This window comes from Chrysemys picta, chromosome 17 (assembly GCF_011386835.1).
Source record: "Chrysemys picta bellii isolate R12L10 chromosome 17, ASM1138683v2, whole genome shotgun sequence".
In the NCBI taxonomy this organism is placed as follows: domain Eukaryota; kingdom Metazoa; phylum Chordata; order Testudines; family Emydidae; genus Chrysemys; species Chrysemys picta.
Window position 1 is genome coordinate 2135414 of NC_088807.1, and position 22372 is coordinate 2157785.

Here is a 22372-nt window from a genome sequence, read left to right on the forward strand (position 1 = left end):
ACTTGAGAACAAATATTGTGTGTGTGGGGGGGAGGCATAGGAACAGCCTCGTCCTGAAGGCAGGAATGTGGGCTGGACAGGCAGCCTGTGGTGCCACCAAGCGGGGGACTGATGCATGTGCGGTCAGAAGGAAAAGGAGGAACCAGATGCAGCCTTGGCAGTCACCCTTTGCACAGGCGGATCAGGAAGGGTCATCTGGACTCACAGCAGGGGATCAGCTCCCGCCCCCTCCCAGAGCCCCATCGTGGACATGGCCTGTGCAGAATTCAAGGGGCCTGTGGCCAACTCTCATGATTTTGTCACGAGTCTCGTGATAATTATCAGAGGGGAGCCGTGTTCGTCGGTGTCCGCGCAAACCACCAGGAATCCGCTGGCACCTTAAAGACTAACCGATTGATTTGGGCATAAGCTTTCGTGGGTAAAAAACCCACTTCTTCGGCTGCATGGAGTGAAAGTTACAGATGCAGGCATTCTATCCTGGCACATGAAGAGAAGGGAGTTACCTCACAAGTGGAGACCCAGTGTTGACAGGGCCAATTCAGTCAGGGTGGATGTGGTCCACTCCCAGTAATTGATGAGGAGGTGTCAATTCCAAGAGAGGGAAAATTGCTTGTGTAGTGAGAGCCAGCCATTCCCAGTCCCTATTCAAGCCCAAATTAATGGTGTTAAGTTTGCAAATGACTTTTAGTTCTGCAGTTTCTCTTTGAAGTCTGCTTTCGAAGTTTTGGTGGTTGAAGGATGGCTACTTTTAATGTGACAGATGCCATCATGTGCCAGCAATGCCCCTCTGCCATGTACATCGGCCAAACCAGACAGTCTCTACGTAAAAGAATAAATGGACACAAATCGGACATCGGAAATGGTACCATACAAAAGCCAGTAGGAGAACACTTCACTCTCCCTGGACACTCAAGAACCGATTTACAAGTAGCCATCCTTCAGCTCTCTGGGCCAGAGACTGTCTTGCTGTCCTACATTTGTACAGCATGTAGCGCAATGAAGTCCTGGCCCCAGGTGCTACCCTAATACAAATAATAAGGAAAAACTAAAGCCTCATTAAACCTGGCTGTAAATCCCATGCAGACAAGAGGCAGCCAACAATAACACCTCGCTCTTCTATAGTGCCTTCCATCAGTCGATCTCCAAGTACTTTATGAAGAAGGTCGGTATGGTTGTCTCCATTTCACAGGTGGGGAAACTGAGGTTCAGAGTAGGCCTGTGACTCGCCCTCGGTTAGCAGGCCAGTGACAGAACCTACCTCCCCCGAGTCCCACTCCAGCGGTCTATTCACTGAGCCACGCTGTCACGGAATCACAGATCGTGCCCACTCTTGGCCCTGTGCGGGCTGTGGGGGGTGCCCCTTTTAGTGAGACAGCCCTTCTCGGGGGTCCACTCTCTCTCGAGGTCAGGCCCCTCCATCTCCTGGATCCGCACCTCTCGGAGCCCTAGCACACCTGTTTCTCGCCGTGGGCCCCCTCGGGGAGTCCACTCGCTCTGGACCCCCCGGGCCTCCACCCCCTAAGGGGTTGATGCAGCCCTGTTCTCTAGCCCAGAGCGACTCTCAGCCAGCATAAAACAGGAGGGTTTATTGAGAGTTGAACACAGCACAGGAAACTCTCAGGGCCTCAGGCCTGGCCTCCCTCAGCCCAGCACATCCCAGTCTCTCTGCAACCAGGTGGGCTCTGCCTGCTCCCCCTCTCCAGCCCAGAGCCCCCCTGCTCCCAGCTGGGCATCTGAGATCCCTGGCCCCAGGCCCCGCCTCTGTCTATTGTCTTCTCTCCAGGTAAACAGGGTTGTAAACCGGGGCCTCCTCTCCTGCTTCTGTCCTCTGGCTGGAACCGGCTGGTTAGGTCACTGGGTCCTCACTCTGCAGCCCATTGTCCTCCCACTGGCCAGAACCGGCTGCGTCTCCTCAGCTGGGCCTCTGGGTCACCAGGTCACCGGTTGCTGGGGTATCCGTCCTCCCAGCCATCGGCTGGGTCCCCACGTCCTCTCCCTGGTCCTCTGCAAAACACACTCCCTCTCCCCTCACCTCGTTAAACCAGTAACACTCAGGGAAACTGAGTCCCACCCCCTCTGCATGCAAACCATTGAAAACTCCACAGAAAACAAGACAACCCCCCCACTTCGTCACACACGCTGCTTCCCACACAGAGCTACAGGGTGGTCAACCATCCCCTATTAACGACTAAGCAAAGGAACCTGCTCACAACGTCCAATCGCAGGCGCTGAAAGCTCCCTGGCACTCCGGGACCATCGCACAGAGCTCGGCGGACGTTGTTTGGAGCAGACGGGGTGGGTGGCGAGCCGACAGAGGGGGTGTACGGAGACACCCGAGCAATTTATTTTTTGGGGCCTGGTTGTACATTTTCCATTAAGTCTCCCCCCTTCCCACCTCTGATGGTTTTGACCAAGTATCTTCGTGGGACGAGTCTGCTTCTCTCGGAATCACCTTGCGCCATAAAACTAGGACGGAAGGCAGAGTCCGGGAAGTAGTTGACAAAATCCAGGAAACGCGACTTTGCTGGTTCAGACGCCTGTGGAGGAGGAGCAAAGAGAACCTGGTGAAGACCGCAAGGCAGGAAACGGTGGTAAGAAAGAGGAAAACCAAGGAAGCAGTTGCCTCCTTCTTGCAGCAGCCTCGTCAGGGAGGCGCAAAGCCCTCAGACCATGTCAAATCTGCTCCGAGGGCAGTCGTCAGTCTTTGGCTGCAGCCACAAATGGGATCCTTTAACAGGTCCCAGGTGTGAAGGCTGGCTCTGCGTTGAAACTGGCCCACTCAAAATCCGTTCACAAGGACCTGAGAGTGGCATGGCAAACCAAAGCTGGGTACACGCATGGCTTGGTCAGTTACGAGTCTGGTTTCTGACGTCAGCTGTAGACCATTCTTCGTGCCACAAGAAATCTGGCCTGGACAAATGGGCCCACAACGGGCCCCCTGATGACAAACACGCTCTTGGGTTGTTAAAGAGAACTGTTTACAGGGGTAGGCTTGGGTTTGTCCTGATCTTCTCAGCCATTCTGCCTGGAGCATCCTCATGAAGGACATGTAGAGGAGTGATTTTCTTAACATGGGGAGCAGCGGTACTGGTGTGGGGTGAATCGTCCCGGTTACGATGCACGTGGTTGAGCGCAGTTGTGGGTCGACTAATGTGACATGAGACAACTGGAAAAGAAGCAATAGATAGACTGCATTAATTAAGACGGATCTTAGTTCCACCTTGGAGTGATGAAGGTGGTTGGATGCTTGCACAACGACCCGACCTCAGAAGATGCAATCGAGGGAAGAAGAATTCCTCTTTTAGCAAAAACAGATGCTTGCTGTCAAAATTTTCATTTTGTCAACCTCAAATTAATTTTCTATTGGGGAAAACCTTTTTATGGAAAGTTGTTGTCCAGCCCTATTAATAATAATACTTCATTTTCCACCCAAAACCTGAAAGTTTTCAGACAAAAAGGCAAAATTTTCCACAGGGGTGGGGAAAAAAATTCCAACCAGGTCTAATTTTTAAATATCTGAAACTAGCGTCTCAGCAACGGCTAGAGCAAATGGTCTCTCTAAGGATTCATGGGTTGCAAGGTGAGGAGGGACCACTGTGATCTAGTCTGACCTCTGTATCACACATGCCAGAGAACTGCCCTGAAATGATTCCCAGAGCCGAGCTTTTAGAAAAACAGCCCATCTTGATTTTAAAATGGTCAGTGATGGAGAATCCACCATGACCCTTGGTCAATTGTTCCAATGGTTAATGACTCTCACCGTTAAAAATTCCCACCTTATTTACGGTCTGAGTTTGTCTAGCTTCAACTTCAGGTTCGACCTTCCTCCGCTGGATTGTAGAGCCCGTTACTGAATATTTGTTCCCCATGTAGGTACTTATAGACTGTGATCAAGTCACCCCTGAGCCTTCTCTTGGTTAAATTAGACTCAAGGAGCTCAATCCATTTATCACTCCAAGGCAGGTTTTCTCCTTCTTTCATCGTTCTCTTGTGACCCCTCTCCGATTTGTCAACATCCTTCTTGTGTTATGGGCACCAGGACTGGACGCAAGATCCCAGCAGTGGTCACACCAGGGCTAAATACAGAGGGAAAAGAACCTCTCTGCTCCTACTCGAGATTCCCCTGTTGATGCATCATCTCAGGCTGGCGTTACCACTTATGGCCCCGGTGTCACACCGGGAGCTCATGTTCGGCTGGTTCTCCATCAAATCTCTGTCAGAGTCACTGCTTCCCAGGATAGCGTCCCCCACACCCTGTACGCATGGCCTGCATTCTTTGTTCCTAGATGTATCCATTGACATGCAGCTGTATTAAAACACTGCAGGAATCGCAGGGGTCAGGAAACGAATCCAGTTCTACCCACAAATGAAAATGCAGCATTTTAACAAGGGCTTTCCACAGTCCCTCCTCCGCGAGGCCAATAGCCACTATCGGAGTTGTACCCCTGGAACTGAACCAGCAACTTCCAGAGCTAAAGATAGAATCACAGAAGATTAAGGTTGGAAGAGATCTCAGGAGGTATCTAGTCCAGCCCCCTGCTCAAAACAGGACCAACCCCAACTAAATCATCCCAGCCAGGGCTTCGTTAAGCCGGGCCTTAAAAACCTCTAAGGAAGGAGATTCCACCACCTCCTTAGGGAACCCATTCCAGTGCTTCACCACCCTCCTAGTGAAATAGTGTTTCCTAATATCCAATCTAGACCTCCCCCACTGCAACTTGAGACCATTGCTCCCTGTTCTGTCATCTGCCACCACTGAGAACAGCTGAGCTCCATCCTCTTTGGAACCTCCTTCAGGTAGTTGAAAGCAGCTATCAAATCCCCCCTCACTCTTCTCTTCTGGAGACTAAACAATCCCAGTTCCCTCAGCCTCTCCTTGTAAGTCATGTGCCCCAGCCTCCTAATCATTTTCGTTGCCCTCTGTTGGACTCTCTCCAATTTGTCCACATCCCTTCTGAAGTGGGGGGACCAGAACTGGATGCAATACTCCAGATGTGGCCTCACCAGTGCCGAATAGAGGGGAATAATCACTTCCCTTGATCTGCTGGCAATGCTCCTACTTATACAGCCCAATATGCCGTTGGCCTTCTTGGCCACAAGGGCACACTGCTGACTCATAGCCAGCTTCTCGTCCCCTGTAATCCCCAGGTCCTTTTCTGCAAAACGGCTGCTTAGCCAGTCGGTCCCCAGCCTATAGTGGTGCATGGGATTCTTCCATCCTAAATGCAGGACTCTGCACTTGCCCTTGTTGAACCTCATTAGATTTCTTTTGGACCAATCCTCCAATTTGTCTAGGTCACTCTGGACCCTAGTCCTACCCTCCAGCGTATCTACCTCTCCCCCCAGTTTAGTGTCATCTGCAAACTTGCTGAGGGTGCAATCCATCCCATCATCCAGATCATTAATGAAGATGTTGAACAAAACCGGACCCAGGACCGACCCCTGGGGAACTCCTCTTGATACCGGCTGCCAACTAGACATCGAGCCGTTGATCACTACCCATTGAGCCCGACGCTCTAGCCAGCTTTCTATCCACCTTATAGTCCATTCATCCAGCCCATACTTCTTTAACTTGGCAGCAAGAATACTGTGGGAGACCGTATCAAAAGCTTTGCTAAAGTCAAGATATATCACGTCCATCGCTTTCCCCACATCCACAGAGCCCGTTATCTCATCAGAGAAGGCAATCAGTTGGTCAGGCGTGACTTGCCCTTGGTGAATCCATGTTGCCAGTCCTGATCACCTTCCTCTCCTCCAGGTGCTTCAAAATGGATTCCTTGAGGACCTGCTCCATGATATTTCCAGGGATTGAAGTGAGGCTGACCGGTCTGTAGGTCCCCAGGTTCTCTTTCTTCCCTTTTTTAAAGATGGGCACTAGATTCGCCTTTTTCCGATTGTCGGGGATCTCCCCCGATCGCCAGGAATTTTCAAAGATAATGGCCAGTGGCTCTGCAGGCTTGCCGTAGCCTGATGAGCCAGCAGAAGGTGCTGTAGCCGAGTTGGACTGGGGTCACAGAAGCTATTGCTGCCGATGCCCCTCAGTCCCGACCCGCAGCCCCTCTGCTATCCCAGCCTGGGATCCCCCCTACACAGCTCGGCCGATGCCCCTCAGTCCCGACCCGCAGCCCCTCTGCTATCCCAGCCTGGGATCTCCCCTACACAGCTCGGCCGATGCCCCTCACTCCCGACCCGCAGCCCCTCTGCTATCCCAGCCTGGGATCTCCCCTACACAGCTCGGCCGATGCCCCTCACTCCCGACCTGCAGCCCCTCTGCTATCCCAGCCTGGGATCCCCCCTACACAGCTCGGCCGATGCCCCTCAGTCCTGACTCGCAGCCCCTCTGCTATCCCAGCCTGGGATCTCCCCACCACACACGGCTTGGCCGATGCCCCTCAGTCGTGCCCTGCAGCCCCCCAGTGGCTGCTGCTAAGGAGGTGTCTCCCTGAGTTGCGTTCTGGGGGGGGCTGTGTAACGATGCGATTCTGGTGGGACCCAGCAGAGAGTGCCAATTCAGGACTAATTGCTAAAACAGGGCAGTTACAGCCCAAGGCTGGGGTTTTTCCACCTCTAAGGCAAACAAAACCAGCCAGACTAAGAGGACTTTGGTCTCACCCCACTGGCTAACCACAAGTCACACAAGCAATTCCCTTAGACACTCCAGTTTCCCAGTATCACCACCAGTGCCACTCGTTATGGGGATAAATGGTTATGAAAACCAATACCCCAGTAAAAGAAAAAAAAGGTTCTTCTGATCCCAAAGGACCAAGCCCCAGACCCAGGTCAATATACAAATCAGATCTTACCACAAATCACGCTGTTGCCAATCCCTTAGAATCTAAAATCGAAAGCTTTATTCGTAAAAGGAAAAAGATAGAGATGAGAGCTAGATTCGGTTACATGGAATCAATTACATACATTGATGGCAAAGTTCTTGGTTCAGGCTTGTAGCAGAGATAGAATAAACTGCAGGTTCAAATCAAGTCTCTGGAACATCCCCAGCTGGGCTGGGTCATCCAGTCCTTTGTTCAGCGCTTCCGTTTGTAGCAAAGTCCCTCCAGAGGTATGAAGCAGGACTGAAGACAAGATGGAAATGAGGCGTCAGCCTTTTATAGTCTTTTCCAGGTGTAAGAACCCCTCTTTGTTCTTACTGTGGAAAATTACAGCAAAATGGAGTCTGGAGTCACATGGGCCAGTCCCTGCATACTTTGCTGAGTTACAAGGCGTATTTGCCTTCTCTCAATGGGTCAGTTGTATGGCTGATGGTCCTTAATGGGTCATCAAGCAGGCTAGGCAGAGCTAACCCCAGCTTGTCTGGGATGTCACCCAGCAGCATAGCAGAAGTTTGAAATACAGACAGTATAGAGCCAATATTCACAACTTCAACTACAAAATTGATACACACATATAGACAGCATAATCATAACCAGCAAACCATAACCTTGTCTTGGACACCTCATTTGACCCCCTTTATACAAGATTTGGTGCCACTACAGGACTTTGGTTGCAACCATGTTCTATATGGTCCCAGATTATATCAATAACGTCACAGGCTGTGATGGGTGATTTAGACCAAGAGCTCTCTGAGGTACAACCTGTGTCCTGCTTTGTGCTTGTCCAGAATCTGGCACCACGGGGGCCTGGTCTCCCTTGGTCGCTAGGTGATGGATCGCGATATCTGAGCACCTGGGGGTTGGCCAGGACCCCTGGGCACCCCCCGAGGGGACGGGAAACTACACAGAACAAAGCAAACTGGGTTTCAGCTCCGGTGACCACGGTTCTAGACCCGCAGGGTCCAGGAATCGGGTCGGATCCTTCACCATAGCGGGGAGCCCCCTCCCAGCCTCCCGTGGCAGTGCCCTCCAGTGCAGCCCCGTGCGCGTCTGCAGCCAGGCCACGTAGCTAGTGAGGGACCTCGGTTATTTCCTCCATCCAAGGGGGTCGAGGCCGGGAGGGACCAGCAGCTCCCGTCTAGCGCAGGCCGCCCAGGTGCACTTGGTTCCCAAGCACTTGTGCTGTGTAGCGAGCACAGGCAAAGCAAACCCAGAGGGCGTCAGCGTCACCCAGTCTGCTCCAGCGCAGAGCAGAGCAGATACAGGCCAAAGGTCCTGGTTGGGACAACGACTCCTTCACACGAGCCTGATAACACACTGGTTTATGATCGCTAGAGTAGCAAAGGTACCTATCTCACCAGATATATCCCAGATAAGAAATTAACCCTTTTATATCTTGGGCCAAAACGTACAGAGTGAGTGAGGGTGTGTGTCTTTTCATTTACTTCAGTGGGCTTTGGAGAGGGTGGGGCTGAGGGCCAGGACTCCTGGGTTCTATGCCTGGGTCTGAGAGGGGAATGATGTCTAGTAGGTTGGGGGCGTTAGGAGCCAGGACTCCTGGGTTCTATTTCCTTTTCTGGGAGGGGAGTGAGGTGTAGTGGTTAGAGCAGGGGGGTTGGGAGCCAGGACTCCTGGGTTCTATTCCTAGCTCTGGGTTGGGTGTGAGACTGATTTCACTGGGATTTGGGGGCACTCAGCTCCCACAGAACAGTGGGCACGGGCACCGCGCAGCGCCAAGATACGGACCAAAGAGCCTTACTTTAGGCAACCGGCTCTGAACACTTTGGCCCATTTGCACGTTGCCAGCGGATGGGGAAAGTGAGGTCCAGAGAGGAGAGGTGTCAACGGAACCCAGGAGTCCTGCGCTTCTGCTCGCCACTGCTGTAACCACTAGTCCATCCTTCCCTCCTCTCCACCACTCAACACCCAAATCAACAGTTAAATAGGATGTGGGAGGTCTCGTGACAGCCCATCTCGCCCGGGCAGGATGGGACCAACCCCCAGCCCCACAAAGAGTTAACAGCAGCCAAACTGCACAGGGACTCAGATCATAACCAGCTCCCTCCAGCTTTGTTTTATGTGGGGCAGAACCCGGTTGTTGACAAAGGCTGAGAAACATTGGCCCAGGCCTCAGGTTTCACTAGGACACGCCCGTGCGACGGCACAGGTGCCTGATGCAGTGCGGTGCTGCCGCAGCTCAGCATGGCTTCTCACGGGATCACTGTCCGTCTCCTCGGCGACCCGAGCTTGGAGCCCGCCCAGGCCGTCCCGCACTCAGGGCAGGGGTACCAGGCGCTCAAGCGGCAATGCCTGGAGCAGCGCCGCCTCTTCACCGACCCGTTCTTCGACGCCGTCCCCAGCTCACTTGGATACTGGCAACTCGGACTTGGGTCGGAGAATATTAAGGGGCTGGAATGGAAGAGGCCACAGGTAGGTCTGATGCTTTCGCAGCCAGTCACTGCTCCCTGCAGGCAGGGCTCCGGGGTCCTCCTGCCACTGGCTCCCTCCCCGAGGAGAGGCAAGATGCGAATTCCCACGAGTCTCCCGAGGACGGGAGGATGCCACGCTGCTGCCTCTGTGGGGAGGTCAGGAAGCAAAGGGAGCCAGATGGAGTGGGTCTTTTTAGCACCTAGTCTCCCCGGCCAAGATCAGGGCCCCGTCGGGCCGGGCGCTGCCCAGACCCCGGCCGAGATCGGGGCCCCGTCGGGCCGGGCGCTGCCCAGACCCCGGCCGAGATCGGGGCCCCGTCGGGCCGGGCGCTGCCCAGACCCCGGCCGAGATCGGGGCCCCGTCGGGCCGGGCGCTGCCCAGACCCCGGCCGAGATCGGGGCCCCGTCGGGCCGGGCGCTGCCCAGACCCCGGCCGAGATCGGGGCCCCGTCGGGCCGGGCGCTGCCCAGACCCCGGCCGAGATCGGGGCCCCGTCGGGCCGGGCGCTGCCCAGACCCCGGCCGAGATCGGGGCCCCGTCGGGCCGGGCGCTGCCCAGACCCCGGCCGAGATCAGGGCCCCGTTGTGCCAGGTGTAGACTCACAAAGTGAGAGAGTCCCTGCATCTAATCTGAGGAAGCCTGGCCTTGTGGTTAAGACACCGGACGCAGAATCAGGTTAACCGCCCCCAGCATGACCTTGGACAAGTTACTGCATCTCTCTGGGCCTCAGTTTCCCTAGTTCCAAAATGGACTTCTAGGAGCTAGTGTAACGAGTAACCACAGCGTCTCGTTCGTCGGGAATTGGGATGGCAGAGGAGTGGTTTCAGCAGCCCAGAGCACAAACAAAGCTGTCACTTAACAGGCCAAGAATGCAAGTCTCTAATTAAGAAGGCGACTCGTTTTCTTAGCCTGGAGTCCCCGTTGCAGCACAGGCAGCAGTGTCGCTTCTGGTTGTTTGCTTTAGGATTAGCCAAATGATAAGTGATTTGTTTCAGTAATCAGAAACCGGAGTCGGGCAGAGGTTAGGCTGTCTCCAGCGGCGAGCGCTGATCATGACCTTGCAGGAGCTCTGACGGCTTGAGGCAAGCTCTCACACCATTGTCACAGGGACCCCAGAGCTGACTTGAGTCCAAACCAGGGCTTGGGTTCCACGCAAGGTGTGCTAGCAACGATTTGGCCTGGGATGGTGGAAATCTTGCAAGCTCAGCTGCAAACGGGAAACTTCCCATCCGCTGGAATGGATGAAAGGTCCTGAGACCGGCCACACCCCATCTCTACCACGCCCCCACAACAGTGGCAGGTCGTTTGCTGCTGAGGCTACGGTTGCTAGTGAAGAATGCACTGTGCACAGAGGGGTAGGAACAGGGATCGATGGCTTTCAGATGAGAACACAACATCTGTAGTGTTGCCCCTTCTTCTGGCACTAGTATCCCACTACTGACACCAGTATTGCCCCGGTGCTGAATGGCCGCAGGTGTCTGGAGCCCGGCAGTTTGGCTTCCCCTTGAGGGAGAAATCACTGATGTGGAGCGTGTGTCTATTCTAGGTGTAACTTGCCTTACTCACATCCATGCCCCAGTCTTGATACGAGATGGTCAAACAGCATGCAGGGCGATACCTTGTCCTGGGAATCAGAGACCAACGCCAGTGCTCATGGAGCAGCTCATGGAGCAACTCTGCCTCAGGAACTGACACTCAATAGTGCGAAAGGCAGAGAGCACACTAGCTGGCTACTCTCCCAGCTCCCTCTCTCCCCAAGTTGCCTCTCTGCAAAACCCTTGTGTAACCCCAAGCTAACAGCTACACAGCATGTCTGCATGAGACTCAAACCGTTGCTTGCACACTCAGAACTTGGAAGACTACGTGTAACAGCGCCACCGGGTGACACCTGCCATCGCGGTATCAAAAATGACGAATCAACCATTCATTCCTCTCCTGCTGTATAATTTCCATGCTGGACTTTACTCCCCAAACCAGAAAGCTCCCGTCTCTATTCTGTCTTGCAGGAAATTTGCAGGTCCCCAAAGTTCATAGACGAGGACATGAGCCGGACTGATGTCAAACAGGGCAAGCTGGGTAAGCACCTTCTCCTCCCCTTCTGAGCGCCCTGCGCGTGGTTTCATCTGCCACCTTGGACGATGTGCAAACAGGTGGGCTGCAAACTTAGCCCCCCTGGCAGAGCCCTCATGCCACCCTGGGGTCAGGAGGGAGAGAGACATGGGTCTCCCCCCAAGAGAGGTGACGGCTGGGGAGCCGGGAGCGGGAGAGCAGGTGCCCTTGCTGGACTAGAGTGGGAATACAGGTACAGTTGCCCAAAGCGGTGACAGTGAGTCTGTCTCTGAGCCAATGCAACTGGTTTACTGTAGCTGTTAGCGCCAAAGGTCGTGGGTCAAATGATCCCATGCAACAGAACTGTTCAAATCGACTCACCTCTCCAACAGGCAACTGCTGGTTCCTGGCTGCAGCCGCGTCTCTCACCCTCTACCCACAGCTCATGCAGAGGGTGGTACCCAGGGGGCAAAGCTTTGCACCGGAGGACTATGCTGGCATCTTCCATTTCCAGGTGGGTTGCCCAGCCTGCGGGACCAAAAGGGGGCTGGTCAGGGGAGCTGGCGGATGGCGCTAGCAGAGGGGGCATTTCCCCACCTGGTGAGGGGGATGGCTCGGGCAGTTGCAGGGTGGTAGCCTAGGCTGTGCATTAGGAGTGAAAGGGAGTCTTTACGTCAGGATTGGCACGTTGGGGGCCCCAGGGTGCCACTGCGTCAGGTGCTGTCCATCCACAACCAGGGCCGGCTCCAGGCACCAGTGCAGGAAGCAGGTGCTTGGGGTGGCCAGTGGGAAGGGGCGGCACGTCCGGGTCTTTGGCAGCAAATCGCCGGCGGGTCCCTCAGTCCCTCTCGGAGGGAAGGACCGGCCGCCGAATTGCCGCCGAAGAATGAAGCGGCGGAGGTAGAGCAGCCACCAAAGTGCTGCCGATCACGGCTTTTTTTTTTTTTTCCCCTTTTTCTCTCCTTCGTCGCTTGGGGCGGCAAAAAAGCTGGAGCTGGCCCCGTCCACAACGCAGAAAGACCGAACGGACGAAGAGTCCGACTGTCAGAAGCGAGAGGCACCCACGGCTCAGCCCTGGCCGCTTTCCGCACCTCTTGCGCTCTGCTCCATGTCACTCCTTATGCTCTCATGGAAATCCCTCTCCCGGGATGTGCTGTTCACCTTCTCCTAACCCCTAGTCTGCATCCCCCCCGCCCCATTGTTTCCAATCTCCCCTAAGCAGCCAGGTTCATTCAGGTCAAGCTCACAAACCTGCAATGCTCCAGCAAACTGCCGTCCTCCCCCTCACCCAAAGCATCAATCTGGACTAAGCCAAAACCCTGGCTCTGAACAGCCTCAGACACGCGGGGAATTTGGCTCTGAGCTTCATGGCACTGACCAGTGGGTACCGTTAACCCCGGCAGCGCTCTGTGCTGGAGACGTTCCAATATGAGGTGCTGCTGTGGGGGGCTGATCCCCGATTGAGGGCCTTGCCAAAAATTTTCCATCAAATACCCAAAAACCTGAAATATTTTGATTTAAAAAATGGCCACCATGGTGCCTTGTGGGAATTGTAGTTCCAGGATCTCAAGAGCCTGTTCTCCAGTATGGCCAGGTCTCCCAGGTTTGGACTACATCTCCCAGGATGCATCACTGTCTTGCCTGTTGGAGGGTGTGTTCCATAGGCATCCCTGGCCATGGGGCATCATGGGAGATGTAGTCCAGCCAGAGGGATTGACCCACAGAGGAGAATGGGAACACAAGGTGACTGAACTACAACTCCCATAAGGCAACATAGTGGCACCGTTGAATGGAAAGGCAGCTCCCCAGATCATAGGGGCGGGGGCCCCCTGGGTTGGACTGACAGGGTCTAGCCCCGATGGGTCCGGTAGCAGCATGCACTGTGCTAATGGGTTCTTACCCTCCAGTTCTGGCAGTACGGGCAGTGGGTGGATGTGGTGGTTGACGACCGGCTGCCGGTGAAGTACGGAAAACTGGTCTTCGTGAGCTCCTGCCAGAGTGATGAATTCTGGATGCCCCTGCTGGAGAAAGCCTATGCCAAGTGAGTTGGCTGATCCCTGTTCTACAGCCGGGTAGCTTTGCACCCAACCTTGCATTCCCATGGGGCAATGTAGCTGCTGGACAACAGAGAGCAACCCTTGGCCCTGATGTCACATTGGCTGACCAGAGAACTCAGAGAGCCAAGAAAAGGGGGAAGGGTCATTCTCTCAAGTTGACAGTGGGGGAAACTGAGACACGGAGCCTGTCCAAATCCACAGAGTCATTGGCATAGGCCCCAGGAGTCCTGAGTCCCAACCCCCGCACTCTAATCCACCAGACCCCACTTTCCTCGTGTAGCTGGGCACAGAACCCAGGAGTCCTGCCTCCCAATCCTGCGTGCTCCCTTTCTCCTTCCCCTTCCCACTTGCTGCCCCATTTCAGGCTCAATGGCTCTTATGAGGCCATGAACGGCGGGTACATGAACGAGGCCTTTGTGGACTTCACGGGCGGGATCGGGGAAACCTACGAGCTCAAGATGCCCAATCCAGAGCTCTTCAAAATCATCCGCGCGGCCCTCAGGAAGAGGTCTCTGATGGGGGCACACATCAAGGTGAGCTTGGGGAGAATCTCTCCTCTCAGCCGCTGATGTAATAATAGGCCCTGGATGGAGCACCAGGAGCAGAACTTGAACCCAGGAGCTTAGGATCTTAATTTGCGAGTCCCAGCTCCTGGCATGTGTGAGGGCTGCACTTCTCCCCTCTGGTCCTGGCTTCTTGTAGGGGTGGCTGGGCCACACAGCTGTTTAGGAACCTGCTACGATATTGGTTACCAGACCTACACAGACCCCGACCTAGATCAGGGCCCCGTCGTGCCGGGCGCTGCCCAGACCCCGACCGAGATCGGGGCCCCGTCGTGCCAAGCGTTGCCCAGACCCCGACCTAGATCAGGGCCCCGTCGTGCCGGGCGCTGCCCAGACCCCGACCTAGATCGGGGCCCCGTCGTGCCGGGCGCCGCCCAGACCCCAGCCAAGATCAGGGCCCCGTCGCGCCGGGCGCTGCCCAGACCCCGGCCGAGATCAGGGCCCCGTCGCGCCGGGCGCCGCCCAGACCCCGGCCGAGATCAGGGCCCCGTCGCGCCGGGCGCTGCCCAGACCCCAGCCGAGATCGGGGCCCCCCATAGCGCCGGGCGCCGCCCAGACCCCAGCCGAGATCAGGGCCCCGTCGCACCGGGCGCCGCCCAGACCCCGGCCGAGATTGGGGCCCCGTCGCGCTGGGCGCTGCCCAGACCCCGGCCGAGATTGGGGTCCCGTCGCGCCGGGCGCTGCCCAGACCCCAGCCGAGATCGGGGTCCCCCATAGCGCCGGGCGCTGCACAGACCCCGGCCGAGATCAGGGCCCCATCGCGCCGGGCGCCGCACAGACCCCGGCCGAGATCAGGGCCCCGTCGCGCCGGGCGCCGCCCAGACCCCGGCCGAGATCAGGGCCCCCATAGCGCTAGGTTCTGTAACATGCAGAGTCCAAAGAGATGGCGTTCTACAGACAAGGCAACGGGCAGGCGGGGGAATGACCCTGCCCCCACAGCTGAGGTGCAGAAGTGGGAGTAACCCTGCGCTCTGAGGATCCCAGCGCACAGCCCTACCCCCCAGCCCGTGCTGCTCGCGGTTTGGCACACACTGGGGGCACTGGGCGGGAGTGGGCGTAGCAGGCATGGCTACGGTGACCAGACAGCAAGTGTCAACAATCAGGACAGGGGGTGAGGGGTAATAGGAGCCTATATAAGAAAAAGACCCAATATCGGGACTGTCCCTATAAAATCGGGACATCTGGTCACCCTAGGCATAGCAAGAGGACCCCAGGTCTCTTAGCAGGGTGCCTTGCTGTAGCGTAGGCAAAGCCGGATTGTGGGGGTGTTTCTTCCCTCTCCCTTAGGTCACCCGGCAAGAGGACATGGAGGGACACACGGCAGAGGGGCTGGTGAAGGGACACGCCTACTCCATAACGGCTTTTCGCAAGGTGGGCCCGTAGCTACCCCTGCTTCCACCGGCTGAGGGAGCGCAGAGCGCCGGGCGGCGCTCGGGGATTCTGGGGGCAGACACATAGCCGGGTTAGCTCTGTGACGTGTATCGCAGGAGGCCCCCAGCGAGATCAGAGCCCCATCGTGCCAGGCGCAGCACAGACAATCCCTGCCCCAAACGGGGATCCAGTGTAAACCAGGGAGCCGGCCACCCCCAGCCCGCAGCAGGCGATCAGGCGGCGCCAGGGGGAGATGTCCCTGGGGAGCACCTCGCCTGCATGTGGATTTGCACGTCACATGACAGTGGTGAGAGCCAACGGGCTGGAGGGGGAGCTGGGCCCAGCCTGCACGACCTGCCACTGCAGGGTGGGTTTGCTAACTGCCCCCCGTCAGGGCATCCCACCCCCACCCCCGTGACAGGCTATCAGGACTCAATCCCCTCCCCCACCCCATATTGTCTCCCTCTGCTACCTTCTAGTTGCCCATTGCTGATCTAAATAGCCCATGAAAGGGTTATTATTCCCATTACGCAAATGGGGAAACTGAGGCCAGAGGAGCTCTATCCTTTGATAATTACCACATTACTGGAGCACCTGGGAGCCTATCACAGACCACAGCCCCACAGCGCTAGGCGCTGTACAATCAGAGAACAGAAGGACAGACTGGGGTACGGGTTACAGACAACACAAGAGTCGACAGGCAGACACAGACAGGGCCCAAGGAAACCATGAGCCATGATTGGTCAGCGTGATGGGCCGGGCGGGGTCCCAGCAACCTTCCTGAACAGCGACCGCGTGCCACGATTCAAGCCCGTTTCCCCATGTGCCTTTGTACAGCTGGATCACAGGGGCAAGAAGCTAAAGCTACTGCGGCTGAGGAACCCCTGGGGAGAGGTGGAGTGGAACGGCCGGTGGAGCGACCAGTGAGTGCGGGGGAAAAAAGAGGGGGGTGGATTTGAGGGGCAGAGTTTTAATGAGGAACCCGGCAGTATTCTGACGAGTGCTTTCAACGTACATCGCCCCCAGGCTGCGTTGCTTTATGGGTGAGCAGCGATTGCACCCAGGATCTCTGCACTATGAAACACAAGCCTTCCCAGCCTGAGCTAACAGACCCAGCTCTGTTCGCTTAGGCTCCCATGCTCACCAGCTTGTCACCCCTCTGCAAACAGCAGCAGCGTGCGGGGCGTCAGTTTCCCACTGGAAGAGAAATCAGGGACGTGGCATCAGGGAACGTTCTCAGTACAACTATTAAAGACATTAGACACGCCAGTCCTGGAGCAAGGCAGGTCCCACACGGCACTGAGGTGAGCCCCTCGTTCAGGGATCTCAGCCCCACCACGCAGATCCCGGCTCCAGCCCCAAGAACTGACTCGAGTTAGGGAGATTAGGGTGGAGCGCAAACTCCCCGGCTGCTTGCCCGAAATGAAATTAACGACAAGGATTTCTTCAAAGACTGACCACTTGCTCGCACACGAAGAACTTGTAATGCTGTGTGAAACCTGGTGACTCCCCCATCACAACTACTTGCCTGGGGTGGGATTCTGCATTTCGAAGCACAAGTCTCAGCTGCCAGAGCTAAAGGACCTGAGCCAGTAACTCAGGGGCAGGTGCGGGGTCTATATGGCCCAGACACTGGATGGCAGAGTCCTGGGTAGCACATCTAACCTCCGCACCCTTCTTCTCTCTGCTTAGCTCCTCGCTGTGGGCGGGGCTGGATCCCCAGCTCCAGAAGAGCCTACAAGTGAGAAAGGAAGACGGGGAATTCTGGTAAGAGACCCAGCCCCCCACACAACAAAGGGGACTATTGGTGGGAGCTGATACTGGGTAGGGGTGGGAAAGGGCAGCACAGGGCATGTCAAATATGTTCCATGACAGGCGGCACTGTTTAGCATTACTATTGTTACTACCAGTAGTATTATGGTAGTGCCTAGGCCTCCGACTGAGATCAGGGCCCCCGTTGTGCCAGACGCTGCACAGACCCCGACTGACATCCGGGCCCCCGTTGTGCCAGGTGCTGCACGGACTCCGACCGTGATCAGGTCCCCCCTTGTGCCAGGGGGTGCCTCAGAGTAGTTACAGTCCAAATGGAAAAAGGCTGGGAGGGGAAACTGAGGCACGGGGAGGGGAGGCGCCTGGCACAAGGTCACCCAGCAGGTCAGTGGCAGGGCTCCGGATTCTGGTGCCCTGACCTGCTAGATGGAATCAGCCCACTCCCCCCCATGTGCTAATGAACAGTGATGTCGTAGAGACAGATTAGGTCATCCTGGGAGTCTCTACAAGTGTGGGGAGAGGGTGGGGCCCAATCCCCAGTTGGTGTGTGAACTGGTGCCGCTCCATTGGAGTCGACAGGACTGAACTGATTTCTGCCAGCTGGGGAGTTGGGCCACTGGATCTTGCTCAGAGCGAGGTGCTCCAGGGCTCCCTGACGGACCAGTCCTGGCCCGTGTCTGCACCTCCCTGCTCTCTCCGTCTGTCTCAACGCACAGGATGCAAATGGACGACTTCCTGCGGTACTTTGACGCCCTGGAGATCTGCAGCCTGACTCCAGACTTGCTGGAAGAGGAGAAGGGGGTCGGCTGGAACGTTCACTCCTTCCAGGGGCGCTGGAGCACTGGCTATACCGCCGGCGGGTGCAGGAGCTCGGGCCTTCGAGGTAAAGGGCTCTGCCCGAAGGAGGGGCGGGGACATGGATTGAGGGGCAGCAGCAGATCCGGGGGCCGGGGAGGACAGGGCTGGGACAGCAGGGGGCTGCGGGTCGGGATTGAGGGGCAGCATCAGATCCGGGGAGGATGTATGGGGGGGGGGGGGCTGCCTGCTGGTGCACACAAGGGCCTTAGGGGCAGAACCTGGGATGGGGTTGGGGGATCAATGACTAGGCAGGTCCACAGCCCCCCAGGCGGGGGGGAGCGGATGCAGCAGCAGCGGGGGCTGTTGCACGCTGAAGCAATTGCAGACATTCCTGGGGGTGGGGGAGGTTCTTTGGCCCCAGCCAACCCCTCCCCCCCCGCTCAAAAGCACAAAGGGGGAGGGCGACATGGCCTTACGGGTGGAGCCTCCCCCGCTTGCCCCCCACCCCCTACGATGCTGAGACAGGCCTGGCCTCGCCCCCGCAGACGGCTTCTGGATGAACCCCCAGTACCACGTCCGCCTGCTGGAGGCGGATGAGGCCGACCTGCAGAAGCAGCGCCCGGATCCCAGCTGCACCCTGCTGGTCTCCCTGATGCAGAAGGACCGACGGCAGGACAGGAAGAGGGGAAAGGACTTTCTGCCCATTGGCTTTGAGATCCTGAAGGTACGGGCTGACCCCGAGAAGTGTAAGGGCCCCTCCCTCCCCGCCCTGGGGTAAACCGGAGCCCCTCCCACTGAGCTCACTGGCCCAATACACCAAACCTTCTCTGTCCACCCAACGGCCTCCAGCTAGCTCCTTGCTGGGGTGTCCTTGCCCGCGGAGAGTGACGGCCCCAAGGGCTCTGCTCTGCTACCCGCCCCTGGCCAAGGGGCTCGGGGCAATTGTCCCGCAGCGCTTGGGTTTGCAGTAAGAGCCAAGGGTGAGACCCTAGCCCCCTTAACGTCAGAGGCAAATAATCCCCCCAGAAGAGTCAACGCCGGGACTGGGGTCAGGGGCGAGGAAGGAGGTATTAGCAAGGGGGATTTTGGGTGCTGGGAAGGGGGACAGGTCAAAGAGGAGCGAGACGCCCCAACTGAGGTCAGGGCCCCCTCATGCTGGGCCCTGCCTGGAACCCCACCAAGATCGGGGTGCAAGTTGCGCCAGGCGCTGCGCAGATGTCGAGTGAGACGGCCCCTGCACAGGCAGAGGGAGGAGCGCTCTCCCGCATTTGACAGATAGGGAAGGGAGGCCCAGAGAGGTGCGAACTGATCCCCAGTCTCCGGCCTTCACCACAAGGCTGCTGCAGCCTCTTACCACTTCCTTGAGAAACCCGGGGCAGGTCGGGGTGTGGCTGGAAGGGAGCTGCCTGCTCCACTGAGCTCTGGAGACCGGGAATGGAGCAGGTTCTGCGTCCCGCTGGGGACCCCGATACCCAACGCTCCGCGCGAGTGACGCTGTGGGGACGCGGTGTGAGCAGCCCCTCGGCAGAGACTGCCCTGTGTCCCAGCGCAGAGAGGGAGGGGATGACCACAGAGACCACCAGGGTTCTTGCTCAGCCGTTCTCATTCCCCCTCTGCTCTGTTTTTCTCTTGCAGATGTCCAAGCAGGTAACTAGCGAGAGAGGCTGTGATTTCCGTCAGCCCTGGCTCTCAGTCTGTGGGCCGGACTTCCATCCCAGCTTGCGGCCGGACGGCTGATTCGCAGTGGTTAAAACATGGAGATGCTGGTGGGGATGGCGCAGAGAGGAGCTTGGGCCATGTTGGGAACTGCAGGAAAGATCCATGAATGGGATCTAAAAGGAGTGAACAGGGCCAGATATCCGGGTGGCATAAATTGGTGTCGTTCCTTTGGTGTCAGTGGGGCCAGATCGCCAGCCGGTGTAAACTGGTGTCACTCCATTGGCTTCCATGGAACTCAGCCGGTTTGCACTGGCGAGGAGGCCAGCAAACCCAGTACCTCTGCACCAACTGACTACAATCCCATGTCACGGACCAGGGTCTACACTGACTGGCCCAGACCCTCCGAGTTATTTCAGCACCCGACTCCCACTGATTTCAGACCCGTCTCCCCGCAGTACCTGGAGCTGAAGAACGTGTCCCAGAGGAGGACGCTGCTCCCGTCTCTCCGTGCCGTGTATTGGACCGCGCACGTGCCCATGAGGGATGTCTCCGGCCGCTACAGGCTGCCGCCGGGCGATTATCTCATCATCCCCAGCACTGGCTACCCGATGGAGGAATCCAGCTTCACCCTGCGCATCTTCACGGAGAAGGCAAACAAGTCCCTGTGAGTTCCAGCTTCCTGAAACCTGCGGGCCTTGCAAAGAGAACCGTGAACAGGGGTTTGCACGGTGCAGGGTTGGTGCATCCAGTTTAATAGCGCGTTGCACTTTGACACCCATCGACAGCATGGCTGAGGGGTTAAAGCAAGGGAGTGGGAGTCAGGACTGCGGGCGCCCTGCCCCAGATGTGTGGGGGGAGCGGTTAGGTTAAAGATGGGGGCTTATGACTCCTGGGTTCCATTCCCAGCTCTGGGAAGGGAATGGCGGCTAATGGTTAGGCTGGGAGTCAGGACTCCTGGGTTCCTTTCCTGGATCTCCAAGGGAATATTAGCTAGTGCTCAGAGCACGTGGGTCTGGGGGATTCAAGAGACCGGGATTCTTTTCCCAATTCTTCCCCCATCTCCCAGTGTGACCTTGGGCAAGTCGTGGCCCTGCTCTGTGCCTCAGTTTCCCCAACCCTCCAATGAAGTTAAATACCTAGCTCACCAGAGGGTGTGCGTGATGTCTAGTCCATGTTAACCGGCAGCCTGGTACCTCGAGGCGCTGCACGCATTTCCCATCTGCTGCCTGGTGATTCTTTCAACCCCTGCCACTGCAGAGCAGTCTCCTAACACTGGAGCTGGGAAAAGGATCAAACCGGGTGTGGGTGTGGTCCGGTGGGATAGCGCCCTCTATCGGGCAGCAGTGCAATGGCAGCAGCTAGCGGCATGGCACAGTTTAAGGCCCCAGTTCTGCAATGCATTTTAAGCATGTGCTTCGATCCATCCCTGTTTTGCAAAGCACATGCTTAACTTTAAGGATGTCTAAGTGCTCTCCCAGAGAGGGCTGGAACGCTGACTCTAAATGGCTAAACAAAAGGAAGATGCTCAAGAAGAGAGAGAAAGAAAAGGGTAAAGAAAACAACCCAATACTGGGAGGAAGGATAAGGAGACTCAGTTCCCGGGGCGGCCAAAGTCTTCCTCTGTACCATGGGCAAGTCATTCACAGCCTCACTTCCCCCGTCTGTGCAATGGGGAGAAAGGCATCTCCTGACCTTCTAGGCGGATGACGATAAATACACTGAAGAGGGTGAGGCGTTCAGTTCTCCAGTAACAGAAGGCCATCGAAGTACCTCAGATAGACAGATACAGAGTGCCCATCTTAACAAGCTACTGTGCAATATTCTTGTGTCTTCCAGGGAAATCGATGGTGAAATCAGAGCAGACATGAGACCCCTTCAGGTAACGGCGTCTCGGCTAACAGTCAGGCTTACCGGTGAAGCATGTTCCACCCAGCATCTTAATGTGCTTCCCAGGAATTTTCAACACCGTCCCCAATGCAGGGCTAAGTCCACCTGCTGGTGAAACACACCTAGCCAGGAAGCTGACGTACGCCGTGGGGCTAACGATCGCAGTGTAGATGTTTGGGTGCAGGCTGGCGTCCAGCCCTTGAGACCCTGTGAAGGGGGAGGGTCCCAGAGCCTGGGCTCCATCCCGAGCCTGAACGTCTACACTAATTTTTAGCCCCGCAGTCCGAGCCTGAGTCAACTGATCTTGGCTCTGAGACACGGTGAGGCAGTGTAGACATACGGCTAAGGGCCAGAGAGCTGGAGCTGGCCAGTCCTGTTCTGAAGCAGCACCCCTTTAAGAACAGGGGTTTGGGCCTGGCAAAAGGGGGGTATCAGGCCGCAGCAAGGACTGGGGAAGAGTTGCAGGAGCAGGGAAGCGCTGGCAATGGAGACCCTGGTTCGCGGGAAGTTAGTGGTTGGATTTATGCTGAACTGTCCTCTCTTGGGGTTTGCTGAAGGTGTCAGTGCACCGAGACTCTGGGTGTGGTGTTGATTTTCTCCTAAGTTAGGGGGACAAGGCAGCAGCCTACGGTGCTCTTCAACCAAAATGTCCATGCACAGATGGGCCCCAAACTAACCAGCGGTGTGGATTACAAGGCATCTGGTTCCAGTTCATGTGTCAATAAGTCCCAAGTGGCTGTAAGGAAATGAGTGCGGATTTGTGCACTGACAACCCCTTTGCCCCCCATCTGCAGCAGGTTAGAAATGGAAAGGAGGAAAAACAGCCCTGGTATTTTCCCTCGCAGGGCCTAAAAACCTAGGAACCGTCCGAAACTAAATGGAAAATTTGGGGCATGGGTTTTCCTCAGCATTTCACGCTGGGGGTCGCTTTCCTACCAGGTCTCACCCCAATGATCCCT

At 56.6% G+C, this 22372-nt stretch overlaps 1 protein-coding gene across 1 annotated transcript in view; it reads left to right on the top strand.

Moving 5' to 3' along the window:
- The first annotated feature begins 5913 nt into the window (after positions 1-5913).
- Positions 5914-22372, top strand: part of LOC101943721 (calpain-12) — a 33784-nt gene continuing 17325 nt past the window's right edge. Inside the window, exons 1-12 of the mRNA XM_065571857.1 lie at positions 5914-9260; positions 11266-11335; positions 11701-11822; positions 13216-13349; positions 13730-13898; positions 15216-15299; positions 16137-16222; positions 16992-17066; positions 17786-17952; positions 18413-18591; positions 19982-20190; positions 21363-21405. Of these exons, the coding sequence (XP_065427929.1) occupies positions 9033-9260; positions 11266-11335; positions 11701-11822; positions 13216-13349; positions 13730-13898; positions 15216-15299; positions 16137-16222; positions 16992-17066; positions 17786-17952; positions 18413-18591; positions 19982-20190; positions 21363-21405 (1566 nt within the window). The 5' untranslated portion in view covers positions 5914-9032. The remainder of the gene's footprint in view (positions 9261-11265; positions 11336-11700; positions 11823-13215; positions 13350-13729; positions 13899-15215; positions 15300-16136; positions 16223-16991; positions 17067-17785; positions 17953-18412; positions 18592-19981; positions 20191-21362; positions 21406-22372) is intronic.